Genomic DNA, 17,005 nt, shown 5'->3' with positions numbered 1-17,005 from the left:
CAACCCCCTAGGCCCTAGCTGCATCACATTTGTATAATTCAATCTTCGGTATATTGGAAGCTTATTATCTAGTGTTAAGAAATCTGATGTCTACTTCCTTCACATATTTGCACGTTGATTTGCAAGTCCATAGTAGATTATAATTACTAATACTCCGTTTTTATGTAACCTAAAATTCTCTACAATGCGGACCACATTTCCTTTGTTTCTGCTATGAGAAGAAAACAATACAAGAGGTTTTTGACTGCCAATACTAGATACAGATTTTGAACGCAATGTTTTACAACACAATTGTTTGTTACACTCTTTAGTGTCCCTTTCATAAATATATCAAAATCAATCTAACAAAAGAAGAAAACCAGCAGTCTGATCAAACTATGGATTCTACACCCCAACTTCAAACATTTATTTCATACTGTTGTGTTCTAGCAGAAACATGAATACGCCATATGGTTCTTCTTTGATACATAACGAGAAACATAATGCCCAACAGAAGCTGAAGGAGAAGCATCAGAATCAGGAACCAGAATTCGGGTCTTCCCCAAACCTATTCTTTTACCAGCAACATTTGCATAAAACAATCCTGATATTGCTGGTACAAACACATCGCTCTCTGAACATACGTAAAAGTCTATCACCTTCTCATATTCTGAAGAATCTGATTCCAAAAACTTTTGCTTCATTTCCATTGGCATAATCCCTTCCTGCAATTTAAATTTTTTTCAAAAAACGGTTAGTAGTTTTACATGGTGTTGTTAATCAAAATGAGCAACTAAACTCTATATTACCTTTGTGTAAGTTTTTGGGAAAAGATCCTTCATGGAATCAAGGCTGCTATCCCACCTTGATTGTGTCAAATAAATAGCACTGTTCTTGTCAAACCCAAGCTTTTTCAAAAATAATGCAATCTCTTGAGGACCATAACATTTTTTCGAACCTTGACAACCCTTTTTATCCAACATATCAAGCCTCACGTCCACTGCAACAAACTCCCCATCTGACTTCCGGCTCAAGGTTTTCAAGCGGTCAACCATTGAGTCAACAACTTCACGAACCTCAGGTTGTAGCACAAGTGTTCCAAACATGGCCAAACATCCCACCGACACTTTTTCCTCTTGTTCGGCTACACCCTTTTTCATGTTCACTGAAGGGAAATAAGTCGCCAGCCTTACATTCCCCTTGGTTTTAAATACCGGTTCTATATTTTCTGTAATGTATTCTTCCGTCACTCTATTAGGAATTCTCAAAACAGCAAGGTTTTCTGATGATAGCTTAGCGGGCTGAGTTTTTACTACTTTCACTACTCCATCTAAACTAGTTACAAAATTCTCAATGTCATAAATATCTCCGAAGTTCCTGGAAAATACACGTAAATTAACTTTAAATGCATACACACATGGTAAGTAAAGCAAACAAAAATATCAAATGTGTGTGGATTCACATTCAACTAACCTCCGATCACCAGGTTGGCTTCCCCTAATGTCGGGAACCACAAGTGTTGCCTTTAAGTATCTTGCCACTACTACTGCATCAGCAATCTGTCACCCACAATCACAATCGTTTAATATCAGATCAAACACATATACAAAAGACTACATAACTGCAACATTCAGGAAATGTTGTGACTGACTAAATTTGGTAATCATGGTATACCTGGGACACATGATACTCCGGACCATTGGTCAACGAAAAAGTAACAAACCCTTTAGATTCTTCCGGTTCATCTATTTGCCATATCAAATGCAAATCAAATTAGAAATAGTCACAACATGAAAACCTAATACATTTATAATTGAGATCTATTCTATTGAACTAATCCACTTATAGTATGCATCACCAACAACCATTCACCTACCCTTACAGGTATCGAAAGTGAAATCTATTGAACTATTCCACTTAAAAAAATATGTATCTACAATCTTAAAAGGTGCTTATTTTCTAGGCTTATCAGCACGCTGAAATTACATAATCATTTTTTGCATTTTATGAACTTATCAAGCTTATTTAACTCGTAGAATTGAGCTCATTGAATGTTTTTTAAAGTTTTAAATAAGCCGCTAAGCCCAGAAAATAAAAACAACCCCCTAATTGACGATTGCAACCTTGAAGCAGTAACAATTATTCGCTAGTTTGACGGTTTCAAAGAAAAATGAGAGATAAATAGTCACAATCACTCTCACCTAAAACCGATTTAGACCAACAAGGCTTAAGAGCATCACTTTCTTCCTTCCAAGCTCTATCCCCATTTACGACAAAGCTTCTATCCAAATCTTTGTTGTCATCAAAGCTCTGAGTAGATCTTACCTATATATATATCACAACAATTTTTATTCTAGTTTTTATTATAAAATGTACCAAACAATTATTAATCTACTTAATGCCAATCAAAGTAAGTACTATAATGCAATCATATTACTATTATTATTATTAACCAAATAACAGGCTAATTTATATAAAAAAAAAAAAAAAACATGATAATTTATAAAAAAGTTTATGTATCTAAAAAACTTACATGATGGGAAATTGGAGCATCAAAGTGTTGACGCTTAATCATGTTTCCAAGCATTAAAAACATAGTTGCTGTAAGTACACCTGCCACTATTTGTCTCGGATCTATACCCATTTTTGTTCTTATTAATAATTTAGATCCAAAAAACAGAACACACCGACACACACACACGTATATATGTATCAATCTATGATATGTGAATCCTATTTTATTGGAACAGATACTAGAGCTGTAGCATAATAATAAAATTGAATTGAATAAAAAGAATGAGAGACTGAAGAGTGTGTGTGAAGAAGGGATAGCAATGCAGGTAGTGTGTGTATCTATTTGTTGTTGGTTATAAGAGGAAATATAAAGAGAGAGAGAGATCTGTATTTGTATGATTGAAAAGAAAAATATATAATGGCAGAAGTTCACATGGGGGTGTAATGTAATACTTGCCAATTGCACATCAATTTGCCCCCCTTTTATGATTATTTGTTAAAAACCCTAAACTATAAGTTTTTATTAAGAGAAAATATAGCTATCATGTATCCAAGCTTAGGTATAGATCTCCTTACATATTAATTTTTTAATATTGTTGCAAAATAAATAAATTATATGGCCTCCATGATTTTTATGGTTTAAAAAATTGACATGTGAGGGTTCTATACCCAAACTTAAATACAAAATAGTCACATATTCCCTTCCCTCTTTTATTTATGTCACTAAATATATTTGTTATTGCAAATTGTCCCCCCTTGATCCTTGCCAATATATTTATGAGTTAGTTTATGATTGGTTTAAATCATTTTTTTTTTTAATCCATTACACATAAAAAAAACATCTCTAGATCGTAAGGTAAATAATAAGGTTTTTTTAGTTTAAATTATCAAAAATGACTAGTTTTTACTCAAATATACTAGAGCTCATTAAAATATCTCATGGCTGGAAATTTGCTCTTATTATACCAAGGAGGTTTGGACCTTAAACATATGATCCTAACATCACTATTACTACAACAACATGATGATGGTTTTATTTCATAATGATGACAATAGTTTTTAGATATTAGGGGATCATCAAAAATAAATGTAAAAAGAATTCAATCTTGTGAATATGTAACAACAAACTTATAAAATAAATTTCCACATAACTAACTATTGTCATATGTGATTCAATAGAACTTGACAACTCAATAAAACTTGACAACTCAATTAGTTATTATAAATGTTACAAAAATTATTGTTATTAAATATGATTACAAAGAAAAAAAAGTCATTTTCATTACAACCAGGGGCGGTACTAAAGTGGGCAAGGAGGTCCAATGTCCTTCTTCCAAATATAAATTCTGTCATGTATTTTTGAATTTTTCATAAAATTTTAAAAATTTTCTATTGGTTTTTAACATTTTGCCCCCTTTTAGATTTGTTTTTCATAAGTTTTCTAAGTTTATCCCCTTTGAAAATTTTTCTTGGTACCGCCTCTGATTACAACCATTGTTTTAAGAAATGAAATAAAGAAAGAAAAACAAAGTTATATAAACTCAAATAATTCGAATATGGTATTAGTTATTAAAAATTATGATAAAGGATTCTTTAGATTGATAGTAATCTGGAAATTAAAGTAAAAGCATAAACCTAGAGTTGAATAAAGATGAGAAATTATACATTTAGCTGAACAATGGAGGGGGTGTATTGTGATGAAAGCAAAGTATATAGACTATAAAAAAAAATAAAAAATTGTACTTGTGTATGTGTGTTTTTGTTGTGTCACCGACACTCTCCCATCGCATATTCGCATGGCTTCTTGCTTCTAACACATATGATTATTTTTAATTTTTCTTTATTTGTTACTCTTTCTTTTATGGTTTGTTACAACTACACTATCTACAGTCTACTCTAATATTATACTCTTACTCCTTTACGCACAAAATAAATATGCATACAAAAAATGCAACTATACTAGCTTACATCATTTTCTTATAAAATGTCATTTCTCTCTATCTTATACGCCATTGACTTCAAAATCTTTAATTAGATCGAATGACATTTAAGTATTAGGTGAGCCTGTTGTTTTTAGATAATACAATATTAGCAACAATCGGTTATCTATCTATACAATGGAACAAAACTGACCGACTCAATTGTTGTGGTTAAAACAATGGAACAAAACTGACCGACTCAATTGTTGTGGTTATAACTAAAACTTATAAGCTTGAACGTAAATCAAAAGGTCAAAAATCTTATGTTTTATGTGACAAAGATGTCCCACCCGTTATAAATAGAGTTACACGTCATTTACAATAAGCCAATAAGTCTCACAAAATAATAAGTTAAGCAACATTCCGTAGAAGATTATAAAATGATTTATATTTATAAGGAACCATCGCAATAATGTTACACTCATTGTCGGCATGGTATCCTAACCATGTTAGTTATGGTTGGGTCGATGTACTTAAAATTTGTCATCAAGTAGTGATCGATGCTTGCTTGTTGTTCAAAGAAAAAGTAGTGATGCTTTCGATTGGGAATAGAAAGTCATGACGGATGGGGCTTCTTTGGTTATAGTCTCACATCAAAATGTGAGATGATTAAATTTCTTGGTGTCATTGGGTGTTATGCAGTTTGGTTGTATTGGTTTGAAGTGAAATGTGTTTATGAATTGTTATTTTCTCGAATTATATATTTATATGTATGGTTAGTTATTTGAGCGTGTCCAAATAGCTATTAAGAAGTAATATTGTAATTCGTTGGATTTTAATATATATTCAAATTTGGAGAAAAACAAAAAAGAGTAGTGACTCTGTGACATGGTACCCGAATGTATATTTCGAGCCGTTGGTCAGGTGTGTTAATCATGGTTGTATCCAAAAGTTTGTGATGTATTTCTATCTTTTTGTATGTACTGTTTGTCTTAGGTTTTGTTTAGTTCCAATAATAATGGATCTTTAGTCATGTGTCACTTTTGGAGTTTTGGTGTCATGTGTATTATTTCTTGGTTGTATGACATGTCAATGAAGCTGTCAATTATATTTGTAAATTTGTTGTTTTGTTGTTTCAGTATTGGCGTTATTTGAGTGTTTATTGTACTAGTTAGTTTTCGTTAATAGATAATTTACATATTGCTTGTTAATATATAAGTTAATATTATTCAGAACTAATAACAAAAATTCATATGATAAGTCAACTTTATGTATCTCCTTAGTCCTTACCTAATGTTCCGATGAATTTTAGACCATAAGCTAACTACGGTTGCATTGATAAAATTTCTGGCATTCTTATAAGTGGTGGGGTTGGTTTATGAAATCAAGACATGCTTAAAGCGTAATTGTCGGAAACAGTAGAGCCCACCATTCCCTAATTGCACATCTTTTTGTTTACTACGTACTTGGAAGTCACCTTGAGTTCAAATTCTCGTCAAAATGAAATCTTTAATAAGAAATCACCTTGTGCCACATCGTTAATTTATGAACACATCGACATCCTCGCATAGTAAGATTTAGTTACTAAATAAACTTTCAGATCAATTAAAATAATTTACTCCCAACAATTTAATCATGACCAATCTAAGGTTATACTTTTAGACAATACCCCTTTATAATAACAACCCAGGGTCTTTTAAAAAGGTTTAATATTGTTTTTGGATATATTTTTAAAAAAATAATGCACTTCTTTGACTAGCACTAATTATCCAACACAAACTCTGCCGCTAATCAAGTTTAAATATCACATCACTCACCTTCCTTATATTATTATTCAACTCTTTCTCATTGTTTTCTCCTGCTAAAAATAAGATAAAATATATAATATAAAGAAAATTGAACAAGATTGAAAGATAAAGAAAAAAACAACCTTTTACCTTGTCAAATATTGTTGCACAGAATGACAAGATACATCACCAAAACTTAAAAGACCATTTCTTTAACAAAATCCAACATTGATTCTTGCTTTGTGGAATTTAGAGAGTATGCAAGTTTCTGAGTTGGATTGGTAGGTAGGAACCTTAGGAGACTAACCTGTCTTTCATAATTGCAAACAACAAAGATGGTAACGACACAACTGTGTCAAAAAGCAAGGATAAAAAGCCGGAAACTAACGTTTCATCTGCTTGTTCCCATCCAAATGCACAACCCTTTTAACCAATCTATTTCATGACAAAAATAGAACTACATTCCTATGTGTATGTATGATATATCTCATGCCCAGTTTCTATGTAAGAACAACATACATATCACATATAAGGAGCTTGTAAACAATGATTACGAGTATATGTGGTGGGTCTGGCACGTTGGCTAACGGGTTGAAACACGTTGGGTTTGGTTAACTGGCAAACATGTCTTTGTAAGAAGTTATGTGTAGCTACTGTGTTAAATACGTAGCGGAAAGTATGTTGCCGCTATATTAATGTAACTAATCAAGATAAAACAATGCAAGAGGCTGCAAGCATTGATAACACATTTGAGCAACTTTCAATGCATTTGACCCAATCCACTCGCAAGATTTTTTTCCCTATTAGCTAATGTAACTTTAATCCTGCTAAATACATAGTTGGTTCCTAATGGTCGATACCAAAAAATACTTTGACGCCAGCTGAAATGGATGGACAAAACAACTTGAGGATTGTCTGTTTTCCTGTGAAGAGAAATATGTTTTTGACATAAATGCAGGGGTAAGAAACCTCAACTTTACCATTTGTAATTGAAGTCCAGGAAATGGAAGAACAAAAGGAAGCAGATAACAAAGAAAATTCACAAGCTACTGAGTTTGCTAAAATGGTAAGCGGATATAATGTGATTCTATAGTGCAAGGTTTACAGTGGAAAATGAAAGGCTTAACTTGCACTGTAGATATGGCCATGTTACCATTAGGTGGATGTGATGTGGTGCTACGCGTTCACTAGTTTACACGCTTGGAAGAGTCCAATCTGATTTTGAGGGCCATGTTATTGAGTCTATGCGGCAAGGGAAAAGAGTTCCACTCCGAGGAACTGCCAATGGTTGACTCAAAATTGATGCTGATAGAAAGTTCACAAAAGGAGCACAACCGACTGGTGAACTTTCCATGATACAACTCTATGCTACCCGTCAACAGATATCCCATCCATGAACCACACATTCACACAAAGCCAATGTCAACCCTGACAACCTGGTAAACTTTCACACCCTGCTTCTTTCTTGACCCAACAGAATTACTTCCTTTCAGACCAGGCTTTGATCATATACTCTTACTCTCTTAGAGAGGGTTCTGATCGAGTTAACCTTGGGGCATGCATATAGATACTTATTGAACAGATCACCCGAGAGTTGTTAAGCCTAGCAATAGTGCATTTGCTTCTCCTGTAGTTCTAGTAAAGAAAAAGGATGGGGGTGGCAGGTATGTGTGGATTACAGGTCCCTCAATAAAGCAACTGTTCCAGATCGATTTTCTATACAGGTACTCAATTTATCAAAAATCAACCTCAAATCTAGTTATCATCAATCTCGGATGGTACCCCGAGATAATCATAAAACAGCTTTCAGAACCTATAGTGGGAACTTTAAAACTTTAGTTATGTCCTTTGGGCTTACTAATGCCTCTTCTACTTTTCAAAATTTGGCCAACCACATTTTGCAAGAAAAATCGTGTTTGATATTTCTTTAATGGCATCTACAATTCTAGTCCTGATTAGTCTTCCCATTTAAAACATTTATCTTTAGTGTTTGAAACATTAGGAACACAATCGTTGGTGGCTAAACTGAGTAAGTGGCATTTAGGGTCACCGAGACTGAATATTTGGGGCACATAATTTCAAAGCAAGGAGTTTCTGCTGATCCAAACAAGATCAAGGCAGTCATCGAATATACTAATCTCAAACAGTTAAGGACTTAAAGGGGTTTTTTTTGGTCTCACAGGACACAGGGTACTACCAGACACTCGTAACGTAATAAAATATGGAGGCCTTGCAAAGCCACCAACTCATTTACTCAAAGAAGATTCTTCCAGCTAGAGTGCACAGAAAAAGAAATAACCTTTATAGAGTGTATAAAGGTTATGACTAATCTCCCTGTTTTTAGCTTTACCTAACTTCAGTTCCACGTTTATAATTGAAACAGATGCTTCAAATCATGGTATCGGAGCAGTATTGATTCAAAAAGTTCATCCAATAGCGTATATTAGTAAAAAAAGTTGGGAATGTGCTAAACTACCCAGATCATACAGTCACAAACTACTTGCAATCGTTCAAAAGTGGGATACACAGTAGAAAGCACCACATAAGATAGAACCTCTCACCATGAACGTGTTTTTGAAGGTACAGACTGAGTTACGCATGAACCTACTACCTAGTAAGAAAGTAGAGATAGTAACAACCGGATGCTAATTCCTAATCCAAAAATGATACATAAAAGAAATGGGATCGATTTAGATATAGTAACTAGCCCGACTTTTTTTCCTATTTTTTTTACCTTTTCGATTTAGATTTTTCTGCATCTCTTCCATCTCTTGTTGACTCAGGTTGAAGATCTCACGAATCTCATCATGAGTATTCTCAGCTAGCATGTCAAGAACAACTTTACGTGTCAGGTCAAGGAGGCTATCGATAGAGTAATCGAAAGCAGCCTGAAACGAAAAACAAAAATTATAAGCAAAACAATGACAATGGAAAATATTCCTTTTACTATAAAAATAAACAAGGATAGAATAGCAATTAAACCTTGAAAGTATTCCTTTTTATTTTTTTAGAAAAAACATATAATTCACAAACACGGCTAAAATCGAGCCAAGCTACTCTGAAATCTACTTGTTAAAAGCTCAATTAGAAGCAAACTTAATGTGCATTTGAGCCAAGTTCAACCATCCCAAAATATAATAATAAATGTAAAAAAAAAAAAAAGAAGCAGAAACTAAAAAGGAAAAAGAAAAAAAAAAGAAGAAGAGAGAAACATACTTCCAAAAGATCCAAAAGAAGGTGCCGATTCTGCTGGAAAAATTGGGCTTCGAAATCCTTAGTAAAATTATCAGTGTGCGTTTCTTGATGAAGCAAACAATTGGTTCAAGGATTTGGCTTGGGAGGTGGGAAGAGAGCTTGCCAAATAGCCTAGATTCGATCAGACTCCATAGCACTCGCCTCATCCACCGGGAAAATAGGACCGTCGGAACTAACTAGCAACAAAAGAGCCGGATCATCATAATTCTTTAGCGCGCTTATTACACCTGCTACTTTTGACATACTTGATAAAGCATCGGATCTGTGACTAAGTACTGACATCGTGGTTGTCTCACGTCTGGTCGAACCCCAATTACACATTTACACACACAGAAAAACCCTTAATTTTGGGGCGGGAGTTTAGTTACCTGCGTTTTCACTTTTCCGGAGAAAGTTATTAATTAATTTTCAGTTTTAACCCTATACTTTCATATATACACACTTTTATTTATGTTTTGTAATGTTTGTAACTGTATATCCGATATATGAGAATTGCTTTACTTATTTGCATGATCTCTTACATAGTTACACATCAATCAGGCGATCTATCGGAGCCAAGAGTTACTAAGATTTAACCCACCGGGCTACAATCGTAGTCTTGACACCACTTGTTAGGACCGTTCCCTGTCCAACATATCAAGCCTAAGATAAGCCCAACAAATTCCACCCAAAATCCATATAGTTGATAGGGGGTAACTCATAAGCTTATGTAAAGTTACTTTCACTTCCAATATGAGATACGGGATTACACCTAACAGATAACATGATGTTCTTAAAATAAAAGTGAGCTAACTGCTAGTCGGTATAGTCACATGGAAGACAACATTGAATGTTCCAAGGCCTACAAGACATTGGATCATTTAAAATCAAAGTGATCTAACTATTATTCACATTGAGGCTTTCTTGATTTTTTAAATAAGAGAAAACAGAAACTCCAAATAAGTGTTTTGAAACCTACTATTTCCCAAATTTAAATTAAAGAATCATAGGGAATGTTGGAAGGGCTCCAATTTTAAGGTCAAACTAAGGGTTAATAGCTCGTGTTGCGAGTTTTCAACTACCATAATTACTTGTTATTGATACAGTTTCATAACTTTAAAAAAAAAATTCACCCAAAAAATTAACATCAAAAAGAATTAAAAGATCAACAAACATTAGAAATATTTTATCATAAATATGTGTAATAAAAAGTTTGTCATATGAAATTTAGATGTAATTAAGAATAAGATTTTTAAAAACTATTATAATGAGAAACAAATTAAAAATATTAAATGTATTTTGCTATTTATTTATATAATCAATAATAGAATTAAATAATAACAATAATACCAACGCAACCAATTATCTATACAAAATTTCTTCCAATGAACAACATAAAAATAAATATGTTAAATAAAACTATTTTATAAAATTTATGTTTGATTTAAAATGTTAAATGTTAATAATCTAAAATATATATATATATCAATTTTTTTATAAAATATAAAAGTTAAGTATCATAAAAAAAAAGTTTTAAAGTTAAAAAAAAAAACAAGACCACTTTTTCCATTTTTATACTTGGTACTTCTTTATTTTTCCTAAACAGAAAATATACATGAATTGATCGGACCCAAATTAAGAAAAAGCCCAATATTCTTCATAAACACGATATTTGTTATTATCTAAATGAGCTTAATCTTAATACTTATATACTTTTGATAAAATATGTAGCCTAGAATAGATTTGATAATTAGCGCCTTCTTTTGCAATTTTTTGGAAGCATGTTTGTCTATTAATTTTTCTTTTTTTTGAAGTTTAAAAGACATGTCTATTTTTCTTTTCGTTTCTATTTTGCTTTTATCATTATTATGACTTTACTTTTTCAAATGGACTGTAAACAATATGACGACTGCTACCACAAAACAATATGACGACTGCTACCACAATTCCACAAAGCTAGACTGTTATATACTCTATGAAAACAAGTGGTAAACCAATCAAAAGAAGTTGTACTAATCTATCAAAACAAGTAGTTTTACATCGGAATAGGATTCCCTCAAGTTGTTTTCAACTTGATAGATCAAGTTGGAAACATCTTGGCCCTTGGATGAAAATTAGAGGTCAAGATTCAAAGTTAATCTTTGAATCTTGACCCTTGATTTTAATCCAAAGGTTAAGAATTGTCTAACATGAGGGTGAGGGAACTTGAGGGAATCCTCTCCCTTTTACATCAATGCTCAAATGTTGGTATTGATTATATATTCATGAGTGGTGTTTAATTTATTTTCGAGGATGAAAAATAAAGGTTCGGCAATGAAAATCTCGTACTCACTCAATCCATCTCTTTCTTTTCATCTCTCAAATTCATCTATATTTTCTACACCTTTTTTTATTCTAACAAAAATCGATAGATCTAACTATATTTTTTTCAAATACTCCGTATGTAATTGTATATGTTTAGCTTTGTATTTTTATATAAAGGAAATTGGTTGAGGGCGTTGAACCTGGCTTAAACTCATTTAAGTTTAGCTTAATTGAACTTTTAACGAATCGATCTTGAGTGGCTTGGCTCGATTAGAGCCCTATTAATTTGATACATGCATGGGTTCAATATAATGTTGGAAAAGTAGAATATGAGTGGTGGACTATCTAGCTAATCTACCTATCTATTTAATAGGGGCTTTTTTCAAAAATTTTGTACGGATGCGAATAAAAATGAAAATGAAGCTAATGGTGTATCTAGGAATTTTACCCAAAACATTGGCAAAACTAGGAAGTCCGGTGTTTAAGACACCGCACTTCGCTACGTCCCTCGAAGTCCGGTGTCTAAGACACCGCACGTGGCCTATGTGGCAATCGGAAAAGCTTGTATGGTTATAGAGACACCGGACTAGTGTTTGAAATTTGAAGTTCGGTCATGTAGACACCGGACTTCACACGAGTCACATTAAGTCCGTGACTTAAACACCTTTCTTGATTCATATGTTTAATGTGTTGTACATTATAAATTACTCGTACCAAGTATCCAAGGAGATATTTTCTCTTTCTTCCTGTCTTCATCTAGCTTGCCTTAACGCAATTGTTTCTTCTGTATTTCCAAGAGCTCACTTTGTCATATCACATATATACTTGCTTTCAATGTTGTCTTTGAAGCATGAGTTGACTGTGACCTTCTTGTATATACTTTTTATACTTCTATATTCTTAATAGAATCTAATCAAGGGCTTTAAGCTTTAACCAAACAAAAAGAAGCAGCAAAATTTTAGGTATATAGTGTTCGTATCAAGACCCTAGTTCATAGTTTGTTCATAGAAAAGAACAATCTAAGTCTAAAACATACCAGCATGGCCTGTTTAGATCAGTCTATTTACTGACTGTGTTGTTCAATTTCAATCCGATGAGCAGCCGTCAATGCCAAGATCATGGAAGGTGATGCACATGGCCACCAAGTTATAGATCGATGAAGGTGTGATCATTCCCTCAACCCAAGTGATTCACAGGAAGATTCTCAAATTTCCAATTTTTGAACAAAATGTGGAGCATACCACATACGATCATTCTAACCTGGTCCCCATAAAGCAAATATTTGAAAAAGGTATAGCATGACAAACAAAGAGTGGATTGTTTAAATTGGAAACAAGGTTAAGATAGATTAGAGATGGCGACTCTAGTAAACAGCAATCAGATTATCTTTACTAATGAACAAAATTAATATGGAATGGAACTCTGATTTTCTATTTCTAACAAAACCTTGTCGCTGTTTTACATTCCTCGAAGGACATCAAAATCCAGGTATCCACATCTACACGATAATGATGATGATAATAATAATAACTATAATAACGATTAAAATTTTCACGGCAAGTTAAATCACTTGGCATAATTCAAAGTGGTGGGATAATTGGATTGTGGGCTTCAATATCAACATGTCTTATGCCAGGAACAATTTCTTGTATTTCTTTCTCAAGCCTGTCAACTTCACTCCCTAAGGCCGTAACCACTTCTTCACCTATAATCAATCATAAATAGAATCAATCTCAAATTTCTTATTATCAAATAGATACTTATAATCTTTTAGATAGATCTACATACCATAGAATGACATGATCTTAAGCATTTCGGCATCATCCTTTTCCTCTGCAGCATTACGGAACTGTGCCCATAACCGTTCTCAAAAATTAGTACTCTTTTTTTATAATGATGTCTACAAATAGAAGACATGCGCATCTTACCTTTTTGGCCCATTCTTCAGGTCCTGTCCTGCTAAGATAGTTCTGCACCAATATCACCCCATTGAAATCTGCAAACATAGAAACACAAATATTTCAAGCACCAAAAACCAACTTATTAACAAAAGGAGAGATCAAAAGATTGAGGCTTTTTACCTATCTCGGCTTTAAATCTAAAGAAACCAGGCCCAATCACCTCACTTTTACAATCATATACAGAATCTACAACCTGCAACAGGAACATAGTTAGTGTAACATGGTCACAATGCACCCATGAGTTAAAAGCTTTATCTAGTGAGAGATTTACTGGGTCATTCTTCAAAAACTCAAGGACCCTTTTCATATCATGATCATCAATCGCTCTACCAATCAATGCATGCCGATTTCTCTGGATCAGAAATATAGCCACCTGCAACAAACATCAAGTGTATTTATAAACAGCAGTCTAGTACATATGCTTCGTCCATATAACAAACATGAAGATATCAAAGATAATAAATGCAAAAAAAAAACAAAAAAAAAACACATATGGACGACAAAATAATCTATTGATTTAAAAAGTTGAAGGGAGTGGTATAAGTGACGTCTTATTTTGATAATAAAACATAAATTAGAGAAAACCCTAAAGCTAACGCGAGCATGTAGAATACCAGGCTGAATGAATTTCAGCAATCAGAAACTCAGAACTCAGAATTCAGAATGATATGGGCAAGAGGTTATTGCAAAATACGTACCACTCCGAGAAGGTTTCCGACAATGATTGAACCAATTGGATCATAGATAGGATTCCCTGTCATTTTCACAGCAACTAATGATGCAGCAGCAATTGCAAGCCCGGTAACTGCAGCACCATCCTGCATGTTCACTCACTTTTAGAGGCATACCATATAACACATATAAGCTTTAGTGTTGTTTATCTATTAATCTACTTGATATATCCCCCAATATTGTGCTGAATAATATTGACATATTCAATATGTTTCATAAATATTGTATGTGGCTAGTTTGCAGATATATAGAGCAACAAGGTTTGACCTCTGTCATGACTGCAACAGCTGTGGGATCATGTCCACGCCAGACATAGTCTCTCAGTGTCATGCCTTCAGCAGCTGCACCTTTTCTCACAGCATGCACCGCCACAGCAAGAGAGGCACCTACAACAAAATGCTTGCGTCTCTATGATTTATCCAACATGTAGTATGCAAAAGTTAGCATCATCAAGTAGTCAGAAATCTACTCACCTTCAATAATGAATGAGCCACCAATCACCAATGCAGCATATGTTATATTTCCAAGGGGCTGAAAAGCACTCATACACATATATGTTAATATGTTTGAGACAAACACTGATCGGTATATTACCTAAAAATTCAGTGTACAAATTACCTGCGAAGTCCACAAATTTTGAACTCCATGTACAATCGTGGCACCCGAACCAAGACAAAAGATTCCGACAGCAGATATTAACGACCAAACAAATCTTTCCTTTGAGTAACCATACCTGACATCAGAAGGAGAATCGATAATCACATGTACAAAAGTAAACACTACATACGGAACTATAAAGTTCAATATAATCAAAGACAACTCTGAAAAAGAAGCATCAAGCATGTATGATGCATCTGAAGAAGACAAGAGGTACATGATATTGAGGAACTAAGAATGACAAAATAATATACTCACGGATGAATAGCATCTGGGGCACGCTTCGAACTGTTTAAACCATACAAAAGAAGTGCCTGTAACACAAAAGTTTATTAATTTCTTAAAATTTACTATAACAAACACATGGTAACAAAACAAAGATATCAGCGAAAAAAAGTAGATTGCTATTTGCTAAACGAACAACTCACCTGATTTGCAAAATCTGCAACCGAATGCACAACTTCAGCCAGCATAACATGGCTTGAGGTGGCAATCCAGACGCCAAACTTGAGCGAAAATACAAGAAAATTACACCATAAGGCTGTTGTAACAGCTCGCTGACTACAAGCAACATTTTCACCAATACCAAAAAAAGAAAAAACATTTATCAATGAATAATGCAAAAAAATGCCAACACTTTCACTATTATTTTAACTATACAGCAAGGCTTAGAATCCGAAATGAAAAAGCTTTACATACGTTAGACATGTAGGAAGCAAACCCATTCACTAATTTGTAGCATTGATTCACAAGTTTAAATAATCAAGCAATTCTTCAGAAGTTGTGAGTCAATATTACGAAAGTTGTCGAGCAGTTTGTTTGTATGAAAGTAATCAACTGTGTTTCCAATGTATATAATTGTACCCGAAAAACGGTCATACGTATCCTACGTTAGAACCTGACATTCAATTTGTTGCTATCTATCCCACTTACAGAAACCGGTTGTTTTGATGACATCTCATTAGATACAGATAACATCAATTGAAAGCTAGGTACATATAACAACATGTTTTAACCTAGGATGCACACGATAAATTTCCGAAAAAAGTTAGATACTTTATTTAGTAATAACACTTACTAGTTGAAAATAAGCTAAAAAGTAGTAAATGAAAAATATACCTATGATCATCAACCTCTATTTTCTTGATTTTTTTAGGCCTAGTTATAAAACCTGCACAAACCTCAAACATATAAACAGATACATACATACAACTATATATATAAATATTTAGATTATATAGAAAAATGAAAAAGGAAAGGAATTGAAGTTACTGCGGTGAATAGAGAAGCGGTAATAAGAAGGAGGGTGTTCATAAGGAGTGATTGTGGAAGGGGGAGAATCACGATTACGGCGTGATGAAAAAGGTGAAATGTCTAGCAGAAAACGGTGGTTAGCAGCGTGATGATGATAAGAATGTGAGAAATTGGAGTGTGGGCGGTGAGGTTGGGGCGTGTCGAGAATTCGGGTCAGAAGAGGAGTAATATGGTTACGTTGATGGCGAATGCGTGTAAGAATAGAGCGATGATGATGATAGATTGTCATTTTTATTATTATTTAGCATTTAGGGTTTTGAAAAGATTACAGTAAATATTTAATAATTTGATATTTCAGGAAAGGGTGGATGGATAGTAGGGTGGGGGGTTTATGCGTGAGTGTGTGACCACCATAGTCATCATCAGCTACTGTTTTCTCTTCAGCGCACCGAAAAAGTGTACGGCCACACAACGATAATTTCCTCCGGTGGAAGTTTTATGTCGATTGTTATTTTACGAAATTACACTTATACCCTTTTATTCCTTACTCCCCGAACACACACATCTCACTCTTTGTTAGTATATGTATAACATTGCGATTTAAACATGCTACATTCAGAGAAAAATTAGGTACACATTAGGTGAATTTGTGATGTCAATTATA

General features: G+C 33.6%; 2 protein-coding genes and 1 long non-coding RNA gene across 3 annotated transcripts; all 3 read right to left on the bottom strand.

Moving 5' to 3' along the window:
• Positions 1-221: 221 nt before the first annotated feature.
• Positions 222-2,862, bottom strand: LOC122595485 (protein MANNAN SYNTHESIS-RELATED 2). The gene is made up of 6 exons (XM_043767851.1): positions 2,513-2,862; positions 2,181-2,304; positions 1,654-1,724; positions 1,453-1,538; positions 789-1,356; positions 222-704 (listed from the first exon to the last, which is right to left on the bottom strand). Exons 1-6 carry the CDS (start codon positions 2,621-2,623, stop codon positions 426-428), a joined length of 1,239 nt encoding a protein of 412 aa, XP_043623786.1. The 5' UTR covers positions 2,624-2,862; the 3' UTR covers positions 222-425.
• A 5,749-nt stretch (positions 2,863-8,611) lies between these two features.
• LOC122598597 lies at positions 8,612-9,920 on the bottom strand. The gene is made up of 2 exons (XR_006323659.1): positions 9,416-9,920; positions 8,612-9,087 (listed from the first exon to the last, which is right to left on the bottom strand). It is a non-coding gene; the product is annotated as an uncharacterized LOC122598597 (long non-coding RNA).
• Positions 9,921-13,141: 3,221 nt separating this feature from the next.
• On the bottom strand, positions 13,142-16,812 carry LOC122595999 (metal tolerance protein C4). The gene is made up of 13 exons (XM_043768494.1): positions 16,360-16,812; positions 16,207-16,258; positions 15,516-15,648; positions 15,346-15,401; positions 15,049-15,163; positions 14,904-14,961; positions 14,698-14,816; positions 14,397-14,516; positions 13,970-14,071; positions 13,819-13,891; positions 13,666-13,733; positions 13,526-13,586; positions 13,142-13,442 (listed from the first exon to the last, which is right to left on the bottom strand). The coding sequence occupies exons 1-13, from the start codon at positions 16,628-16,630 to the stop codon at positions 13,318-13,320; spliced, it is 1,353 nt and encodes a 450-aa protein (XP_043624429.1). The 5' UTR covers positions 16,631-16,812; the 3' UTR covers positions 13,142-13,317.
• Between the last annotated feature and the right edge of the window lie 193 nt (positions 16,813-17,005).

Source organism: Erigeron canadensis, chromosome 4 (assembly GCF_010389155.1).
Source record: "Erigeron canadensis isolate Cc75 chromosome 4, C_canadensis_v1, whole genome shotgun sequence".
Classification (NCBI taxonomy): Eukaryota; Viridiplantae; Streptophyta; class Magnoliopsida; order Asterales; family Asteraceae; genus Erigeron; species Erigeron canadensis.
This window is presented reverse-complemented; position numbering and strand designations above follow the sequence as displayed.

Coding starts and splice junctions, on each gene's coding strand:
- LOC122595485 (XM_043767851.1), bottom strand. CDS start 2,623: ATGGGTATAGATCCGAGACAAATAGTGGCAGGTGTACTTACAGCAACT. Junction 1,357..1,452: donor AGCCAACCTGGTGATCGGAG/GTTAGTTGAATG, acceptor TGTATTTTCCAG/GAACTTCGGAGATATTTATG. Junction 705..788: donor TCCCAAAAACTTACACAAAG/GTAATATAGAGT, acceptor TTTAAATTGCAG/GAAGGGATTATGCCAATGGA.
- LOC122595999 (XM_043768494.1), bottom strand. CDS start 16,630: ATGACAATCTATCATCATCATCGCTCTATTCTTACACGCATTCGCCAT. Junction 15,164..15,345: donor GCCCCAGATGCTATTCATCC/GTGAGTATATTA, acceptor TTCTGATGTCAG/GTATGGTTACTCAAAGGAAA. Junction 13,892..13,969: donor AGTTTTTGAAGAATGACCCA/GTAAATCTCTCA, acceptor TTCCTGTTGCAG/GTTGTAGATTCTGTATATGA.